We start from the raw sequence: 21,916 nt of genomic DNA on the forward strand, positions 1-21,916 counted from the left end.
CTATAAACGCGAGTTCTCTTTGACTCACAATCGATGTGGAACTATTGGTGTCCTCATATTATTAAACTACAATAAATTGAATGATAGAATCATGTGAAATCTCAACAAAATGTAAATCTATAATCAAAAAACATATGCATTCTAGTGTGATTCCTATCAATCAACATAAACCAACTATATAAAGCAAACAGAGTTTCAAATGGAAGCAAGGTAGTAGCATGATGATGCTACCCTGATATGTACATTTGCCTTGAAATGAGATAGCTCAGATGATCAAAACATGTCTGCAAAGTTATAAACCAATAATTTTTGAATTATTTTTAGATTTCAGCAGACATTTGTCAACAACAGTCATCAACGTAACGTCGAGTTGGCAGCAATTTATAAGGTTATGAGTACGCAGTGATGTTACGTGGGTTGCTTGCAGTTCCCTTTTCTAAAGTAGCCATGGAAATAAGAGGGGGCAACTTGGGCAATCAGTACTTTCCGGCTTCGAGGGCGATTGGCGTGAGAGAGAAACAAGGTTGTTGCAGTTTGGGAATAATTTAGCAATGATGAAAAGATAAAGGTTTTGGTGGAGGTAGTTGGAGGAGTTGGTTCCGTGATGGAATTGCCACCAGGACTGATTTGTCTCGTGGCGTTCTCCTCCTCTCAATTCCCAAGGTCGTCTTGAGAGCCGGTGGGCTGCGTGCCAACTGCCACTCTCTCCTTGAGGCTTTCTCCACTGGGCCCCAGTTAGGCATTTTTGTTCGTACTGGACATTCCCGTCCACAGAAAATGTGGGGCCCGTTGTTGGAGGGCACTAAAATATATAGGTAATTTGTTGTGGGGCCCAGGTCCATTCTGACCGTACCGCTGGGTGTGGCATCATGCAGCGTTCTCTCCAGCACCCCTGGCTGAAGATGTACGCTATAGATTGGTGTTGGAAAAAGTTCGTAGAAGGTCATGGTGGGGAACAAGACATGGAGAGGCAAAAGAAGACAAGGATCATGAAAGAAATAAGCCATAAAGACAATGAGCCAAAAATAAATAGACTGGAATGTGAGAAAATCCCCCATACATTTGATGAGAAACTTAGCATTTTTGGTGGACCCTACCACCAGCCAAAAGTGGGAAGTGATGCAGGTTTTCTGGGGTCATGAAGTTTTCGAGTTGCAAGTTAGCAGGTTTCATGAAGATGGTAGGCAATGGGAACGCAGGAACAAATCCCACCTTTGTCGAGGTTAAGAGGGTTTAAAGATCTTCGAAGTGAGATATTCAAATTTTTTATCAAAAAAATATTATTTTTAAAAAAATTATTAAAATAATATTATTTTAAAATTATTTATCAAAATACTATTTAAAATAAAATTGATAGAACGACTTTATATGCTGACTCACCGACTTTATATGCTGACCCATTACTGACTCCTTCCATATGACATGGATTGTGATGCCATCTTATCACAGGATGATTTTATTTTGAACAGTATTTTGATAAATATTTTTAAAATAATATTATTTTAATAATTTTTTTAAAAAAATAATATTACTTAAATAAAAAATTCGAGATATCCATGTTGATGTCAGTCCAATAAAAAGAACCAATATTTTCATCCTAGCATCATTAAATATATTACAAGGTTTAGACCAAACCCTATTCATGTGTCAACCTTAGAATTTTAGTTATGACATTTGCTTTGTCACTCATTCCTGGTTTAAAATTAAATTATCAGGGTCTATCCAAAGACTTGGATCATCAACACTTGTTTTCAAACTCAATCTAGTACAGAAACCCAATTTTAACGACAAGGGCTACCATAAAAACATAGCTTGCTTCCAAATACAACCTCACAAATGCCATGTCACACAATAATATACAAGTTGAACATCTGATGTCACAATCCATGTTTGATATATATTGGCAGGTCACAAAGAACAAAATAGCCCAACGCGAAGGCCCTGTCGTCATCTTTAGAGACAAAATAAGCATGGATCCATATTTAGCTCAATCAACCAAGAGGATGAATAATTTATCAGCAGAAGCAAAACCTTCTCTACTAAGGCAATTTAGAATGTTACAAATGGGATTCAGCTTCTTCATCTGAAGATTTTTAATTTCTAATACATTAATTAATCTGTACAACTGCCCCTGCACCATTACAACATAATGCTGGTGTTGAATAATTGTTAAAAACCCTCACTATCTATATTTTCATCATCTAACACCGCTTGTCAGGTGCAAGTCCAACACCATGAATCTCTCTCCCTAGTTAACTCAACTGAAGAATAACTTGTACCTTCAAAGCTGCAAGGCTAAATCAGGTTGCTGTGAATCAACTAACATGCCCGAAGTTGGTGATCCTGGTGACTGGAATCCAACATTGAGGTCAGGTGGAACAGAATCTGACTTTGGTTGCAGTGACATACCCTGCCATGAACCCTGGGAGAGACCAGAATCCGGCAAGGGGTTTCCGGAATTTACCGTATTTGAGTAACCTGCCATCGGTTTTACCTTCTCTGCATCCAAGTGGCTGATGGGTACCTGATGGATGAGGCTGTTGCTGCTTCTGGAAACCATGTCAAGTGCTTGAGCATGTGTCATCTGTACATCAGAACCAAAAGACCCAGGTGTTCTTGTTGGTCTCAGCATCTTACCAAACTGCGAAGACATTTTAAACAGGTTATTGAAGCCATTTATTGTGGCTTGCATTCCTGTATTCTGATGAACCTGAAAGGGAACCTTGAACTGATTAGCATCACCACCACCAACACCACTTAAAGTACCCGATCCATTTTCATAATTCGATCCCCTAGAAGACACAGGACCCTCCATAATATCAGGGGGTCTATTAGTGGCAGCAGATGTTGAAGCAGGTGGAAGAGTTCTGCTGAAATGGGCTTCTTCAACAGCTGAGTCATTTGAGGGTGGTTCCAGCCTCTGTGGAAGTATATCACTTCTGGATATTGTGGTGCAGGGCAAAATTTTGGGTTGATAAGAGGGATGTGGAGATGATGCAGATAACAGAGGTGGTTGTGACCGCCGTGGAGCATCTCCCTCTCCAACCCAACCAGGGCCAAACTTTGTCCCAGGAGGCAATGCTTTTTCAATCTTCTTGGCAGCAATGGCCCAGCCAATGGGGCCAATATTTGCAGCAAATCGAGCCAAACTTCTTGAATATGAATACTCCATGTGAAGCCCAACCTGATTCAAATAAAAACACGGCCACATATAATGAGTTTCACAGTACAAACCATGAAAGCCATGAGAGTACAGTTTGCAATTTGCAGTTCTTGACTAGGAAAATAAGTCTCCAGTATATAAATTAAAGCTCACAATATATTATGGACATGATTTTAAATAATGGTGTTACAACTGTTATAATGACCGTTATAACAGTTTCGGCCACCCCTGTTATGTTATTGAGGTAAATGATGTGGAAAAATATAACGGCCATTATTTTCCATTATTCCCCCTTATGACCATTATAAAGGACCTTAATAACATAAATAATGGCCTTTGAATTTGCTTGTATTTTCTTTTAAATAAAATAATATTTCCTAAAATTTCAATTTTTCGCTCAAAATTCCCTCCGAAAATGAATAAGAAATAAAGGAAAAGATAACGCTGCTACTTTTTTGGATATTGTCCATTATTTCCTGTTATGCCACCATTATAACAGCCATTGTTTTAGCAATTCTTTTAATATTTAAAATTTGAAAAGTTCCTTCTTGAGACAAATAATGGCTATTATAACCATTATAGCAGTCAATAATGGTTTCAGTGAGAGGCATTATAATGGAATATGTTATTTAAAGCTTTGTTATGAACTGATCGAGGATACCACAAAAGGCGAAAATTCATGAATTTCTGAACCATGACAACAAAACGTTTTGGATAGTGCAAACTTACTTGAGCAAACTGTGACATAAATTAAGCAAATTACAGCAAGCTTCTATACTGTTTCCAGTACCCACTGAAGAAAAGCGAAAGAAGATAAAGAAAAAAACTGAGAAAGTCTATAGGTACTTACTGGCACCAGTTGTTTCCTGTCCCCATCAAAGGTAGTCAGTACTGATGGCTCACATCCAGAGGTAAATTGCTGGGATTGCTTGTATGTGTTGCGCCGATTTTCATCTATAACAGTGAGTTTCTTCCCAAATTTTGTTGAAATCCCTTTACATGCAGAACCTTTAAATATAAAAAAGAGGCAGCAAAAGTAATTCAAAAGATATACTTGATGCTCTTCAAACGAGAATAAATAAGTAAAGGAGATCAAAGCAAGCAGCTACAGATTCCCTTAAAGCAAGAGATTTTTTAAAAAACAAAAAGTCATTGAGTGTTGCAAGACACAAATCAATGCAGCAGAGTATATTAGAAACCTGAGCATTCTTCATTTCTCTCTGATTTTCGCTCGCCCAAACTGAACATGTCAATATTGCAAACACCATGGGAAGCCATCATGACAGACTTATCCACCACTGATCCTTTCCTTGACAAATCATGTGCCATGTTAGACCAATGAACACCATCCCCTGCATTAGCAAGTGTTGCATCAGAGGAGAAATCTGAAGTAGCACGCTCAGCTGGCCTGCCAACAGGCCGTTTATTTTTGTTTGGTGGTCTCCCTCTCCTCACAACTGTCTTTGGTTCTGGTTCATTGTCATCACTCTCCTGTCTCAAGTTCTCAAAGTTCTTTTTGGCAAGCTCATGTATGGATCGTGCCTGTACATATGAACCACTTGTTAAACAACTGAGGAAGCTTACAATATATATTTTCAGATAGTGAATTAGTCCAACAATATGTACATATGTAACAATATGTAACAACCTTTGATAAGACTAATACCTGTCTATAGTAAATGGTGTCTGGTGCATTATAGCGCATGGCATTTGAGCTAATTAAGAACACATCCTTCTGCAAAGACATATAACAGTATATGTACATATTAAAAATTTCATGAAATCAACTAAAACAAAATGTGCTCTAGACTTCTAGGAAAACAGCTCAGTAAGTGAAACTGTTGCAAGCAGATATGCTAGTGAAATATTGTGTTCCAAATTGAAGAAAAAAAAAGTCCAACAGATTGCACATTCTCCACCCTTTTCTTTCTCCATTATTTATTTACAGATCAATGAAGAAACCATACTAATGCAAACAACAATTCCCACGGCCTCATAACAGTCAGGGAAGATACACATCAACCCAACAGGTCGTTTCACGATAACAAAGATTATCAGTGCAAATTTCCATAAAAAGCTTAAGGCAGTATTACTTCAAGCTACTTAATTAGATAGAGCTCATGAAAACAATCACTCTTGCCAGATGTATCTTAGGCTGCAGATCATATAAGAGAAACTTTTCTATAATCAAATATTCAAACAAATACTCTCGAAATAAACCATAAATCATAACTAAAGACAAAAAAAGGTTAAGTTAAACAAAGTCATCTGTTGGAAGTCAACTTTAGAACGGTTATAAAATCTCTCTGACAACTACTAATAAAAATCAACATAAGCATACGAAAGCTACTATAAACTGACAAGCTAAACCTACATTGTAACACTTGGTAGCCAGAAACTTGTAGCTAGGGTGCTGCAAACACCTCAAAATTACCCCTGAAATTTGCACCACACTGACACCTGTTTCCACATTCTAAAAATCTTGAGAGATCTGCTTCCCCACAACTACTCATGAATCAGCTCTGGCTTCAAGTAACTCGGTATAACAATGACTTTAGAACACAGTCTCGTATAACCAATCATAAAGGTATATGGTGTACTTCATAGTTACAAGAGAACATACTTGCATTATGAACTAATATGAAATTTCATGCTAAAGGTATTTAAGATTTACGATAGTATTTCCTTATCACTTGCATAAAATACATCCCTCCAAACTAAGTCATGTACAACAGGGAAGTGTGATAATATCGCTTCTATTAGAATCAATATTAAAAAAAAAAACAAAAAGCTATTCTATGACATAAACTAGCCGAGTCTTGCAAATATACTTCCAATCCATGGTTACCTTGGCGAATTGTAAACTGTCTCCACCTTATTGCCAAGTGGGTTAATGCATAAAATTCTCCAGCCTACTATTGTAATATTTAATCTTGAAAATTAGAAGTTCACATACAATGCCCAAAACTTAATACCACATCCAACACATCATTACTTAAATAAAAAATGATATAATTAAAGAAATTCTAAAAAAGAACCCCTTTAGTAATCTGAATCTATAAATAAACCCCTCAATTTTGGGTATGTTTAGATAAAAAATATTCCAAAGAAATATATTGGAAAATCAAGCTTCAATTGTCCTCTGTATACTTGATTTCTTCAACAACTACTCACATGAAACACATGCTTAGACTAATACATGTTAATGTTCATGGTCAACATGTTTCAATTGATTGTTAGGTTTAAAGCATCCTCTCGCAGCAAATCATTTGCGCAAACAAGTAATGCAAACTTAATTTCTCTCATGATTTTTCTAATATTAATGTCAAATGTCATACCCAATAGAGGTAACCTCCAAAACTTCAGTTGGAGTTTCAGTTGATATGATAATAGGTAAGGGCTAAAGATGCAGTTCCACTACTAAATTTGCTGTCCAATATTGCATACAGCTTGCTGTCTGAATTCCAGCAGTCAAGCATTGATAATGATGACAACAATAACAATGATTATCAGTTTGGTACCGAGTCCACATACTTGCTTAGTCAAATCAAATGGCTTTATCCACTACCATAAATGCAATCCCACGTTTCCTGAAACATATTCTGGAGAAACTACTAAACAAAGAAATATTGATCCAGGTCCACCTGGAAAAAAAATGCATATGGAAAGAAAATGAAAGCTTGTTTCCCTGTAATGATAGACCTAGAAGGTTCACATTGTAATCCATATTTATTTTTCTCCATATTTTGATCATAAGATCATGAATATGATATTTTTTAGACATATCTTTTGAGAATCCTGAAAATCATAACTTCAAGGTGAATAAGGGCATTTATTTCATCACATTTCTGTCTTACAGATTAAATTTCTGCCCCTAGTACAGTTCATCTGATATAAATTTAAAAGTCAAACAACTCTTTTGATAAAAGAATTCAATAAAAATAATGGATGTGTAAAAATGCTATCAAAATTATATTTGGCTCATGGCACTGCTTTAATGGAGCCAATAAGCTTACATTTAACTTAGCCACAAAAACTTAAACTCGCATTGGTAGGTCAACTTCTTTATCAGTTTTTAATCCATAATGTGTTTTGGCTGTAATTCCCGCTATTCTCTAAGTTATATCTTCTAGAAGGCTTTGCAAAATTAAAATATAATACAACTCAAGCATCTCCTCTTTGTGAAACCTGTGAAACCACTGCACATTAAGGCTATGTCATAATGCAAAACAACGTTCATCTTCAACCAGTCAATATAGATTCAAAAAAAAAAAGATCTGTCATGTCAATATCTTTCCTGAATGAATTAAAAGAATATGTAAAACAAAAAAAAAATGAAGAAAACAAAATTAATATCAAAGTTTCCAGGTCCCATATGTTTGATTCTAATATTACAGAATTGAAACATGCAGAGTTAGCAAGTGGGAAAGAAGTTAAAGGCATATGCCAAGGCTCATAACATGATACAATCTACAAAGAAGTGCCTGTAAAGGAAAACTAAAAAGGCTCGGTACACAATCAAACAGTGATTCCATACAAAAAATGTAAGTGGCCCTTGCATTGTTTCTTCTGTCACAAAAGCATCATCAAACTATTTCATGGCATAAATTGCACAAGGAACACAAAAAGTAGAGACCTGACCGTTGCAATAAAGATAGGAAATCAGATTCAATCAAGAATAAGATATGGCACGAGCTTGTACTTTGTTTATCTGATATATATGTCTACATATTGAGAATTTTCTTATTTTCAAACCTATATTTCACATATTTTGCCAACTAATTCAATCCCTAAATTTCCCCTTCCATATGGCATCATTACTTCATGATTACCATAGATGCGTCAGACATTAACATATAACAATTACATGGGCTGCATGCATTAAACAGGTTCATCAATTCATCTTAACCAGCAGCAGAATTCCATGTCTATCATCTCATTAAACCCATACCATGTAACATTCTTTGTTTTTTCTAAACAATCGCTGCAACCAAAGTATTTCTAATGCTAGTGATATTTTCAATTATACCAGCTTGCTACAGAACTCTTATCATCCTGTTCTGCAATGCCTAAATGACTGGAACATTTCAAAAGTTTAATCTACTTGCCAACTTTAATTTTCAGAATTACTCAACATCAATAACTCACCCCTGACTAGATCTTTTCCAAGCAAATTATGCATGCACACCTTTGTTTCCAGTCATTTAAAACACATTCTGAAGTAGCAAAGATCATGATTTTTAATGTAATCATCCTGCCACAAAGAGCAGCAATGAATAGGAGTGGCAATTGGGTTGGGTTGGGTCAGATATAGATTAGGCCAATGTCGATCGAGTCAAAAAATCATCAATCCGAAACCGACCTATTTATTAAATAGGTCAAAAATTCAGACCTGAACCCGACCTGTTTAATAAATAGATAACCTAACCCGACCCGCTTAACCTGTTTATTAAACGGATCAAATTAGGTTAAATGAATTTTTAACAAATTAAACGAATTAAACAGATTAAATAAATTGAATTAAACAGGTCAGAAACAGATGAAGCAGGTTGTAAACAAGTTAAACAGGTCTTAAACGGGTTAAACGTATTAATGGGTTAAATAGGTTAAATAGGTTATCGGCCTCAACCCGACCTAAATATTAAACTGATTAAATGGATCAAATATCTGAAATCCAAATCTGACCCAAATATTAAACAGGTTAAATAGGTCAACTTGTTTACAACCCAAATCCGTTTAGCCTAAATCCAAACCTGTTTATTACGGATCGAACACGAGTCGGGTTGGTGGGTCGGATCATATTTGCCGGCCTTAGAAATGAGATTGTGTACATGGGTAAAGAGTTAGGTCCATAACCTATGGATGTAAAATATAGCCTACTATAAAATTCCAGCAAATTTTTCAATTCTCAAAATTTGTCATTGAAATTTTTTGACACAATTTTTCAACAAAAAAATTATGATTTTTCTTTTGAGTTCTATGGAATATTTCACGAACTCTAATGCTTTCTGCATGTTCATAGAGAAGTTTCCAATTATTTAACCTATTGCTCATTTTTTCAAACTTCTAATAATTGACAATCGCCCCTTTTTTACATAAATAAATTGATCCTTTTGTCAGTTGACCTCAAATCCCAAATCTGTCACCAGTATTGTACACAGATATTGGCAGTGGCAGCATGTGGTAGAACAGATAGTGGAATTCACTGCACACAGAGGCAGTAAAAGGCAGAAATTCTATCGTGCAACAATTGTTCATGAATGACATGGCCAAAGCTAAAAACATAATCTAAGACAATACAACTCGGTGGATGGGCAAAAATTTGAATGAGAATTATCTCTTCACTTCTATTATTCAATTTTTTAACTAAAATGCAAAATTCTCTAAAATATTGACCTATGTAACATGAAAACACATAAAAGAGACTCAGAACCATTCTTTACAAAAGGTATTATTCTAAGTTATTGATAATGTTTTTTAGCAATTGTATCTTAAGTAATAGAATACATAGTTCTGAAATCATGTTCCTTAAATGATCTTATGCCTGTCATCCTACCAGTTATATCCTTAGCAGCTAGAATCTTCTACCTAGGGTGCATTGCCTACTTCAGAATATTCCTGGAATCCCGAACCTGCACCGCTTCCTAAGTTCTCAAGTGTTTCTAAAATTGCTGCTTTCTTGCACTCACACCAGCTCCCGATATCAGTGATTAAGCTTTATTTCTTCAAAGTATTCACAAGCAGGAGTGATCCCTTAGCACAGGACTCATGTAAGTCAGTGTGATATATGCCCTTTCCTCTTCTTTCATTTATTTAAAATGAATTCCTTAAGATGTTAGTAGTATTCTGAACTTACAAGTTACAAGAAGTTTTAGATTGAGTTTTCAAAGATATCACTATGCCAAAATGTAAACTCTTGATCAAAAGTCCACCACCTGATAATGCTCCATTTTCAGTGACAAACTTATTAAAGTGTGATTTACCTTTTTCAACCCAATCCTTTTAGTGTATTTATTTTTAATGCTTTGGCAAATTACTTCTAATCTAATCCTAACAAAGAATTTCTAAACATACCCCTATGTATTTTCAAAACTATTGCAAATCATGATTCTCTAATTCATTGTTCATATAAAATGATTTGGTTCATTTTTATAGGTAGTGGTCTAGCTTGCTACTTTTAAAGCAGTGTACATTTAGATGTTGAGGACATAAAGAGTTTGCTTTCCTGGTTATAGTGTTGCTGTTTCAGAATTTGATATATAGATTGTTAGCATCCCTCCATCCAATTAAAACCAATAGACCCTAGTCCACTAAGTCCTCCTTGCATAATAACATACATTATATAGTACTTATTAAATTTAAGAGCACTTGATACACTCTTAGCATGATTTTATCCCTTCAAACAATTAAGACAAACACCCGCATACATGACCACAGGCAATGAAATTGTATACATTGGATTGTTGAATTATTCATACCCCAATCCACTTGTGACAACATTTTTCTACTGTAGTCTTTCATTCTACAAGTATTATAGTAGCAAGACAAACCTATGTGTCTCCATACCATCATTGCTAAACAATTCATATATGGTACTGAGAACCAGTAAAATGTGACTAATGGCTCTCAATTACTTTTCTTAAGTTATGATATAACTAACAGATGTTATGCTTAATTGGGTTTGATCCCCAAAGAAATCAATATTCATTCAACTTTGTAATAATTAGTAGAGCAATACAAGGTGATGATTCTTTGATGAAAGAAATCAAACTACTTTCATCATACTGCAGAATTTTTCATAATTTTCGTATTTCATATGTCAGTCAGTTTCATATTATATACCAAGTTTTGATCAGGAGAGAGAAGTGGAGGAAGGGGGGGGGGGGGGAGAGAGAGAGGGAGAGAGAACATTAACTATTCCTTTAACTTATCAAAGGAAAGGAGCACGGCCATGTATTGTAAATTACCACAATTGCTAAAAGTCATGATGAAGAAAGTGTCAAAAGCAGCAAAGTGTTAAGAATTTATCACAATTACATACTTATATCATACAAATGTTTCTGAAATGAGAAACAAAATGCTGGCACATGCCCTACTCATAAAGCCACCCCAAAAAATGGTTGCATATGATTTGAGCAAACATCTAATTGATGCTTTTAAGACATTGTCGGCATCAATTTCAAACTATGATAAAGATAATGCCAAGTTTGATGTCAGACAGTGAGCTAACTAATTGAAGGCCAAACCTAGCAAGTCTAATTGGCAACATATAGATCAGATAGTGACTGTGGTGGTTGGTAATTTGGTATGCTTCTGCTTTCTCCCCAGCTGAACCAGGCTAAAAAGCTAGGAGCTTCATAAAAGTTATGCAGACAACACACAGTTGTAAATATTATGAACTTCATGGTCACTCTGGCATTGATGTTACCATACTGATTCACAAGATTATCCTTTCGAAAAGTAGATATTTTCCCCATCATTAAAAACCATAATTATTAATTCTTCCTGTTTCAAGGTCAAAAGGTGTCCCATGCCCATTCAAATGTACCCTGACCTAATATCACAAACTTCTACCATGCTACTTACCTTCGCTTATAGAAGCACCCAGCTATCAAAGCATCATTAACAATCTTTCATTATCTAACCAAAGCCAAGATTTATTTTTCCCTTCAGAAATCATTTGAATTTTTTTATACTCATTTCTATACAGCAATTATCTATTTCTATTTTATGGGTCACATAACATAAGGCTAATATGCCACAGTTTCTGCAGATTTTACCTCTTGCTTCCTCAAGCATCTATCCCCAAATATATCCTACTACAGGAAACCAGAGATACCATACCTTAACATACTGCACTCTCAGCTCTATGAAACTGCTGACAAATTTAGCACCTACCACCTTTCTCCAAGAAAATCCAACCCAGAAGTTAAACTAACTATCCTTGCCTCTTAGCCTCCCTCTAAAAAATAAATCTACTTAAAATTACTCTGATGATACTAACAAACATCTTATAAAATACATATCATATAATCAAATTCCAAAAGCAGTCATGGACAAGAATATTGCCTTTCAAGTAAGGCAACTAACCATCAGAGAATATATTTCCTTTGGAATCACAGGACCACTTAATCCTACAGCTAGTTGCTGTCTTCCTATCTGCCCAAAAAAAAAAAAGGGACAAAGGTATGAAATCAGCAATTTGCTGCACACATTCATTTTATCATTGTGCTACCACCTGATAATCTCCACCAGTATATCCATAGCATTCAACATCAATGAGGATATGCAAATCAAAGATCCAGGCATATACTCTCAAATGAAACATACAGTGATCTTCTGCTTGTCACTTAAATATGCAATCATATTGCATCAAGAAAAATTTTCTGAATCAATGGAACTCATCCATCTAAACTAACTTGTAGAAAGAAAAGAAGAAATAATTAAAAAAAAAAAACAAGAAAAGAATAATTTAAAAAAAAAAAAAACTAAACAACCATTATATTAGATGATTTAAATAGTCAACCCATCACAACTACGTGAAGCCATTTATTTAGGTGAAGATATTACATGAAAAGTACCGCAAAATAAGTAAACCCAAAAACACAACTTTACCCCAGCCCTGGAAAAGGAAGGGAATGTCATTCTAATTTTGTGCTTCTAGAAATCATGCAGATGTTGAAATTTCAAATGCTAACTTGTAGACATAAGATGGCATTAACATGCATATTTTTTTTAATTAGAAAAAAAATATTAACTGTGCAGCAACACAATATGATAATGAATAAGTCCCTTCGCAACTAACTGTTATTTTCATCAACAATTGTCCAGCCACTGTTGTCAACTTGTCATCAACTCATACGAGGTGATATGCTCAGTTTTCAGCTGAGATTAGAATAAAAGACAGAAATTTGACAACCTAAGAATTTCACTTTCAGAAACCAGTTAGAGTACTAATGCATCCCACAATATTCTGGTGCTAGAATACTGAAAAGTAAAAGAAAAAAAAGGAAGAAAAAGGAAAAAACCTCTCAAGAACAGATCACGTAACGATTATGCTTTAGCTTGATTATATCTCTAGCTGGTTACATTCCCTGCCTCTAGAAAGGTAGACAACTCAAGTATTTGATGTTCATGTGGCTTACATAAAGTAGAAATAAAAACAACACTTGCTGACAAGTTGCAAAGGTTCAATCATTAACTAAACATGCTTTACAACATACAAATGTTAAATCTATAATGCTGCATGTCAGATCCCAAGTTACTAGTTAAAACTGCAGCTTGGCATGAAACCACAGGGAGATTGGTTAAACACCAATACTATGTTAGAAAATTAGGAGCAACATTCCCAGAACCGGTGCATACCTCCCCATACCGGGTATATCATACTGTACTGATATCGAACAATACTCAATTTAGGGGGTGAGGGGGTTGGTACCAAGTATCTGCATGCCAAATCAACTCCCATACTGGACATAACAACACTATAACAACATGATCTCGGTAACAGGTCCAATACCAAGATGGTGAACATTGATTACGAGCCTCAACTATTTAAACTAGCAAAGAGTCATTATGAGCAAAGCATTTTATAAGACAACAATGTTAACACTTAACAGAACATTTTATAAGACAATATCTAAGTTTCAATGTTCAAAGTATAACCATTTCTCATAATTTGTTAACTATGCTCCAAAGAGAAACATGTTTTGCTTGGAAACAAGTTACCTGGAATATGAATGCCCAAAGAAAAGCCCACATGTTTTATCTTTTCCGGGTGAAACTTGTACAAATGTAACCCAAATGAGACTCTCAGATAGGTAATTTATTTTATTCAAGGTTTTACATCCTATGGGATGGGGCTGTTCTGATTTTCCCATGAAACGAGACGCGTGGTCATCCCGCCCCATCCCGATACTTGGGACAGAGGATGTCCCAAGGCATCCCGATCATGACGCTGGAATGCTAATGGGATGGTCCTGTCTCGACACATGGGATGGTACCCCATCCCAGTGTCCCGCGGGATGTCCCACTGGGACCTAAATCCTTGATTTTATTGATAATGCAAAAAAAATTGAGTTTCATCATTTCTCATATTAACTAAAATTAAGCAGGCATACGTTGGGCTAGATTCTTTCAGGTTTCAGCCTGGCACTTCATTATCATGCAACTAACTGTCGAGTAAAGATTGGTAATGTATTATCAACAGAGCAACCAGGTAGAGCTTCCGACATGCCATATTGGAAAAATTGAAGTAAGAAACAAGTGTCTTTCTTCATAGGATTAAGAAAATTTTGCAGTTTTACATTGTTGCAGGGCTTTCTCGATCAGGAAGCATTAGTATTGAGATGGCTTGCAAACATGATCGGAACATTTATTTCCTCATACTATTCTAACTCAGTGTTTCAGTTTACTTTCTTTTGTCATCATTTGCACCTCTAGTGGATTTTATAGGTGGAAATAGGTTAAAGACTAATAAATTTTTCAGACCAATCAGCATTAAATGGGCTCGTTACAGATCAACCTTGTGGTTCAAGTTGGGCTTACAAATTAAAGCCCTATTAAAGTTGAAATCATGCTCAAGCTTACATAGAATGTGCTTTTAGAACCTGTACACCAACACAAATGGCTTTGAGATGTAAGAAATCATGTTTAAGAAGAATATATAACAATACCACTTTCCAAAAATGATTGTCAAACAGCCCAATCGCCTCAAGGCAACAAGCCAAGCTTATAGCCTAGGCAAATTGCCCAGGCAACTTGGTATCAAAGACAATAAATAATAGTTTTATTCATCTGTATTATTTATTTACTGGATTCTATACTTAAATGAGCACTTTACCATGCAAAGAAAATATAGACGCTTTCACCAAAAATTTTTTAAGAAAATAAACCATTATTTGAAAATCTAAATAAACTCGTATATTAAATATATTATAAGTTATCATAGTTTTAAATATTGGTGGTACAACAAGACAAGGATTCAGATCCCAGCGGGACGTCCTGCGGGACATCGGGACGAGATACCATCCCATGTTGGGACAGGACCGTCCTGCTAACATTCTAGCGTCCCGATCGGGACACCTTGAGACATCCTCTGTCCCAAATGTCGGGACGAGACGAGATGGGACGGCGATACGTCCCGTTCCATAGAAAAATCGGAACAGGCCCATCCCACAAGATTTAAAACCTTACAACAAGGCATCCCACTATCCCAAGTGCCAAGATGGGGAGTGTTAGGATGGAACAAGTCAAGGAATGGGTCGGGATGGGTCGGGATGGGATGGGATGGGACATACACCAACTCAAAGGTTGTTCTATAAAAAAAATGGGATGCCTTATCCCATGGTATTTAAAATCTTACAAGCAATAACTTATATTGTTTTTCTCTTAGCTCATTTTGTAGAGATTGCTTAGATTCTTTGTTTATCCAACTTTAAGTGAGATAAATTAGATTGGGTCCCTTGGAAAAACTAGATTGCACTTTATATGCTCCCATGCAAACATGTATGGATTGTTGAGTTCAGCTTGCTTGCCTGCTTGCGCAAACACCCAGAAACTTGAGGGCTAAGGAATTATAAAGCCCATATCCTAAACAGGAAATTGTCTAAGAGCCCAAACAACTGCTCATAACAATGGTGTTCCCAAATCAGAGCCCTAGCTAATAATATGCCTCTTTGCATTGGTATTTCTGATTTATCTTCACTACTCAATCTCTCAAAAGCTCGCCTATTAAGTATCCTTAGCTTGATATACATTTCACCAACACCAAATCCTTATTTATTATATATCAAAATGCTTCTCTCAACCTTTTAACACAGGAGGGAGGTTATGTAATGAAAATGGATTTGGATAATCTTCTTTCTCAGCCAACTGGAACCTTGTAGATCTTCTTTTTTTTCCTTTTTTAAACTTGACCAACTAATATATGGCAGGTCATAGCCAAATTGACTGGATAATTGGATATGAGCATCCAAAATTAGGGATTGGAATTGGCATAATTTGTCCTAGGATCGCCTTCATAGATACCAAGGAATGGTTACAAAAAGATTTTCCAAGTCTTAAAGTATTAAGAATTTAAGATTATTACAAGAATTAGTGTTAGAATTTGAACCTTCATTAAGATGTTTTCTATCTGATTTTATGCTTAAGCTAAGATTACGATTAATTTGTCAAACTCGGATTTTAAGTTCACAGGCTTGAACCTCTGTTGAGCATTGAGCCAAGGAAAAGGCACAAAGTCCATAGCTGTGTTTAGGCAATTTGAATAACGCTAGCCTCAGGCCTAGAAGACATCATGGTTTGCTAGTTTGCAGGAGTGACCTTGTGTCTCTTTTGTTCCTTTCAGCTTAGTTTTTGCTTTCCAACATACCGAATTACCTTAACCAATTCCCTGGATTAAAGAAGAAAGATTGTGCTAAATCATAATATAGAAAAGATAATTTGGTTGCATCAAACTATTTGGCCAAAGTAACATAGACAAATAATAACTTTATTGAGACATTTCTTGTCAACAGAGATCATTATTTCACCTGAACTATAGAAACACTACTTACATTGTGTTCAGCTCAAGAACAGTGAGGCAAATAGGCCTGCTCACAAACAAATGCCAGCCCCTTAATCCGGTCTATACCAGATTAAATTACTCTCATCAATGGCCCCCTATATTACCTAATTGCATGAAGTTCCAGTTTTCTTTGGCTAAAACTAATACATAGTGAGGGAGAGAATAACCTTTTCCCCAAGGGAAGGATAAAAACTTTTTCAATTCTTGAAATCAAGAAAAAACCTTTCAGTCCTTGTATCCTCCATTTTAAGGCACGCAAACAAAATTCAGAAATTATCCTGCGAATAGAAGAAGTCATTTGGGACAACAAAAGCTATTCATAATTCACTATCCTCTAACCAAACTGGGCCAAAGTAAACCTCAGCGGGAGCTCAAAGGTTGACCTGGTAGAATATCGCTTCAACTTGCAAGAGCATCCTATTAAATCCCACGATGAGAAAGTGAAATAGCTATATGCAAACATGCAGAGACGTCATGGTAGTCTTTTCAACGACTTGCTCAAAATGTGAAAATGATTGAGCAAAGAGTATGAGGATATAGCAAAAGCAGCTATGATACATTACTAAAGCATGACAAAATTATGGGTGGCAATTTATGACTCAACCTTCCAACCCTACCCGCAACCAACCTGCTTTAAGCAGGTTCAAGTTTGGTATAAATGATTCTGGGTCACAAATGGGCCAATCCGACCTAATCCGCATCTTAAATGGGTCCAAGTTTAGAGTTAGAGTCCTGACCCCTTGAACCCATTTTGTCCATTTAATAGTGCAGAGGGTCATGAACTAACCTGTTTAATCGTATTTAGAACCATTTAACCTGTTTAAAATCCATTTAGCATGTTTAACATAATTTGATCTGTTTATTAAGCAAGTTGTGTAGGTCAAGTCTAGCTTTTTTGTTTAATAAAAAGCTCATGTTAAGATTTGGATTTTTGACCTATTTAATAAACAGATCAGATTCCAGTTGTTATTTGACCCAACCCATATCAAACCCCAACCCGACTCGATTGCAGCCCCCAGATAGGATAACAATAATACAATTCCTTTATTTTTAAGATGTTATAGATTTTTAACCACATCACCTTCAGTTGTTGGTGTCAATAGTAAAAGGATATGAAGATTTTATCCTTTAGCAAAAATGGCTACCATACCCCTCTCCAATGCATACCACTACAATTAAAATTCAAAATAAAGGATCAAGAGTATCCTTAGGAAAGATCTAAGGAAGTAAATGAACAAGTTATGTAAGGAATTATTACTAATAAGGAAAAAAAATAATGTCTACCGATGCTAAAACATGATGGTAAGCTTGAGTAAAGTCATGTCTGATGTTTGGTTTATTTATAAAGCAAAGAAAACATAGCTTTAGAATATCTAGTCCTTACAGGGTGGCAAGGCATCATTAGTGCATTAAATTATTTATGCTCAAAATTTGTTGATTCTTAATATGCTCCACTTGAATGAGAAAATGGCACCATAAGTAACTCCTGGAACTTAAACATCTATTCATCTATCTAAGAAAATTAGAAACATCCCAAACTATAATACTAACAGATTATGCTCAATATAACTCATAATCATTAAGCACCTCTACAAGAGAAGCTTGATATGGCTATAGCACCTCCAAGCATACAATTTTATAGCCTTATGAGGTAGCACCAGATTTACTTGCGTGCCCTCATTGAATTGTACAACTTTTACTAATGAAAAACATAAACCACATTACCCTGAAAATCAATTCTTTGTGCAATACAAACAAGAAAACATTCTAAATAACTTTTCAAGCATTTTCTCATGCTTTTGATGGCTAGGAAGTTACAATTGGAAGAAAATGCCATGCATAAAAAGCAACTCTGTGTGATCTCTGTTATCATGATATACTAAATAAATTCTGATGGCAGAAAAGACAAAATGTATGGTTTGCAAAATTCTCAACCTTCAAGCACATTGAAATGTTCGATAAATTTTGTCTAACTCCATATAATATTTGCTAATGTTCCTTTGGTCCATCCACACATGGAGACTTCAAAGATCATATCATGAATTTTTGGGCAAACAAGACATGGATATTTTTCCAAACTAAGTGATGAGATTGAAGACACTGTCCAGAAAATAAACACTTCTCCTATGAATTAGCACATATATCAGCTGATAGGATTGCAAAAAAGGTTCAAAGTACAAGATTTCCTAGACTTTTGTAATTTGTGTCGCATTAGAAGCATGACATGTTTCTTATCTTTTGCCTTCTTTTTTTGTTCCACAGCATTATGAATTCCCAGAAAGGAAAATAAAATAGGTTCAGTTTGTCATATACCTTCATCACAGCAAAACTACCAGGTGTTCAATGAGTTGTATGAATGCATATGGAACGATCAGTACCTCTTCATTTGCAGTATGAATTAAATGATCATGAATAACAGTTAAACGCATACAGCTCAGCATTATATGTGACTGATCCTAGACATGAGAAACAACAGAGAATGCATCACTCTGAGTAAATATTTGAACATATGAAAACAATCCAGTAAGGTGACTTCTATTACCATGAATTAGGTTATATGACTACAAATTAGAAACTAGATGAAATGCTTAGTTGTGATTGATCCACTGCACCTTCAATTGCACCCCACCTCATTCCCCAAGAAGAAAAACAAAAAATGTGTATTCTATTTATCACTTATCATAGATCACAGAAAATTAATGTCACAATTTTGGAAAGAATTCCATAACCATAGTAACGAAAAAAGAAATTTTGCATCAAAACTGTGACCAATTATGAAAAGGAGATAAAACTAGACATAACAACTGTCAACCAGTATCCAGAACAATCAAAAGGAGCAGAGTAACACATAAATAGTCAAGTCAAAAAAAAGCAAAGCAGCATCGCGAACATAACAGGTGATGCAGAAGGCGTATTTACCAACTCTGTATCACTAACCATAACCTAAACCAACAAATAAATGTAACGCATCTCCCAACAGATTGGTTTCAAACGAGAGAGAGAGAGGAGAGAGGAGAGAGAGGATTGGAAGAGAGCAGCAAATCAGAGCATTTTCAATTCTTTGAAACTTTATCATTCATCAAGAGAACCATGAAACATCCATGCAAGTTTGCAGTACTTGTACCAACCTCAAACTGTTCCAAGTTTGCATACGCTCCACTTGACAGCTTCTTGCGTACGGTTCCAAAATCCATTGGATGCTCTATGACTTCATGATAGTCCGGAAGCTGTGAATCCATCAAACATTAAATCTTAAGCTTCAAAAACAAACCCTAGCATGTCCCAAGCAGCATCAGAAAAACAGCTAAGAACGTTGAAAATGAAAAACAAGGAGAAAATACAAAAACAAAGAAAGTAACAACTTGAACAGCTTTCAGACACACCTCGTTCGGATCCACGGGCTCTGAGAAGACACCATAAGTATCTTTCCTAAAGATGAATTACAAGATATCATCAAAATTGATGAATACAGCAAAATAAACAAGCACTAAACACAGAAATCATATAAAAGGACACCACAAGAAGGATTCCAAAAAGAAAACAAAGGACGCACTTCTGGAGCCTATCAAGGATGAACACCAACAACTTTTTGTCTGGCAAAGGTGTTGTGGGCCCGGAATCTGATGGCTCCCCTGTTCGTAACACAAATGTTAGATAATTCTACCCAATAAATAGTCCGCGTCTTCTTTTTCCCGCTACTTCTCGAAATAAATGCATGATCACCAAACCTTGAAGAGAATCCATCGCTTTCGAGGAATTGTGCCTTTCTGCCTAAAATAAGAAAATCGTTTCCAAAAACAGTCAGGAAAAAATCCAACACCAAGAAAGAAGGGAAAAAAGGAAAGTGGAAAAGATCTACCTCATGATAATTGTGAAAAAGAACAACATCAATAAATTAAAAATGTTAAAAATGGAAGAAAGAGGACAAGGATAACTTTTCTCAATGAAGCGGTCAGATTATTTTTCTAAGATAAAATCTTCCTTCCAAAGACCCAGGCCCCCATCCACATCCACTTGAAAAACCAAAAAAAAACGAAACTCAAAATTTCAACAGCAAAGATACTTTGGCTTTCAAGAAATGATTGACAAGTTGACCTAGTCAAATCTCAAAACTTTCTCAGTTTGAATATCCACGAGAAAAAATCCAACTAAAGAACGGAATCCGAAGAAAAAATCCAACCGACATCGACGCATAGATTCGCGATCCGTAGACAAAACCGTACAAACTCCCAGTTTTTAAATCCCGCAAAACATCCTCGAATCAAGAAGCCCTGGCGCCCGATCCCGTAAAGCACCGGATCTCCGCGTCCCCACTCCAAATTCAAAGGAAAGAGACGGAATGCACCTTAAAAAAAAAAAAAAAAATCAGTAACCGTGTCAAACTAAGAAGCCGGGAGTGAGTACCTTGTCTCGATCCCCATGGCTGCCGACAGCGTCGATCTTCCGCTTCCGGCGGACCGCGCCCCGAGCATCGTCGTCGGAATCGGAGCCGGAATTGGAATTCGCGGAGCGACCAGGGGGAAGGCGGAGAACGAGCTTGAGCTTCTTCTCTCTCCGCTTCCCTCCGGAGCTCTCCACCTCCTCCTCGTCCTCCTCCTCCACCGCCGCCGGAGGCGGAGGCGACGGTTCCGCCGCCTCGGGATGGGGGTTCCGGCGGGTGATCCGGCGGCTGGAGGAGGAGGAAGGAAAGCGGAGGTAGGGATTGGAATTAGGGTTAGGGTTAGGGTTCCGATTGTTGGATTTCTCCTTCTCCTGCTGTTGTTTTTGGAGACGAAGGCTGCGCTTCTGGAGATCGAGGAGGGAGGGGCGGCCCTTCTTCTTCCTCTTCTTCTCCGCTGCTGGCTTGCTGCTGCTGCCCATTGCGCGGCCCCCCCGCCCGCCCCCTCTTTCTCTCTCTCCCCCTCTCTCTCTCTAGAAACTGGGGCGATTTTTTTTGGAATTATTATTATTTTTTCTCTATTTCGGCCGAGGGCGACTTTTTGGAACGACGCCGCACGTGACCGGTGCTTGGGCACGTGACTGGCCTGGTGGGCCCCGGCCAGGTTGCTGACCTGGCGAGCGCTGGTTCGCCGGCGGGCTCTGGTCGCGCGTCCTTTCCAACGACGGCTCGCCGTGTCTCGCGCACCCACAACCTCACCTTTTTGTGGGGCCCGTGACTTAGTGAGCGGGTGTCCAATGGGAATAGG

General features: G+C 36.7%; 1 protein-coding gene across 1 annotated transcript; it reads right to left on the reverse strand.

Annotated features, from left to right (window-relative positions):
* Positions 1 to 1,981: 1,981 nt before the first annotated feature.
* LOC105034797 (uncharacterized) lies at positions 1,982 to 21,651 on the reverse strand. The gene is made up of 9 exons (XM_010910086.4): positions 21,135 to 21,651; positions 20,459 to 20,501; positions 20,284 to 20,362; positions 20,114 to 20,159; positions 19,859 to 19,957; positions 4,830 to 4,898; positions 4,363 to 4,705; positions 4,014 to 4,171; positions 1,982 to 3,184 (listed from the first exon to the last, which is right to left on the reverse strand). Exons 1-9 carry the CDS (start codon positions 21,588 to 21,590, stop codon positions 2,282 to 2,284), a joined length of 2,196 nt encoding a protein of 731 aa, XP_010908388.1. The 5' UTR covers positions 21,591 to 21,651; the 3' UTR covers positions 1,982 to 2,281.
* Between the last annotated feature and the right edge of the window lie 265 nt (positions 21,652 to 21,916).

The sequence above is a fragment of the Elaeis guineensis genome, chromosome 11, assembly GCF_000442705.2.
Source record: "Elaeis guineensis isolate ETL-2024a chromosome 11, EG11, whole genome shotgun sequence".
Classification (NCBI taxonomy): domain Eukaryota; kingdom Viridiplantae; phylum Streptophyta; class Magnoliopsida; order Arecales; family Arecaceae; genus Elaeis; species Elaeis guineensis.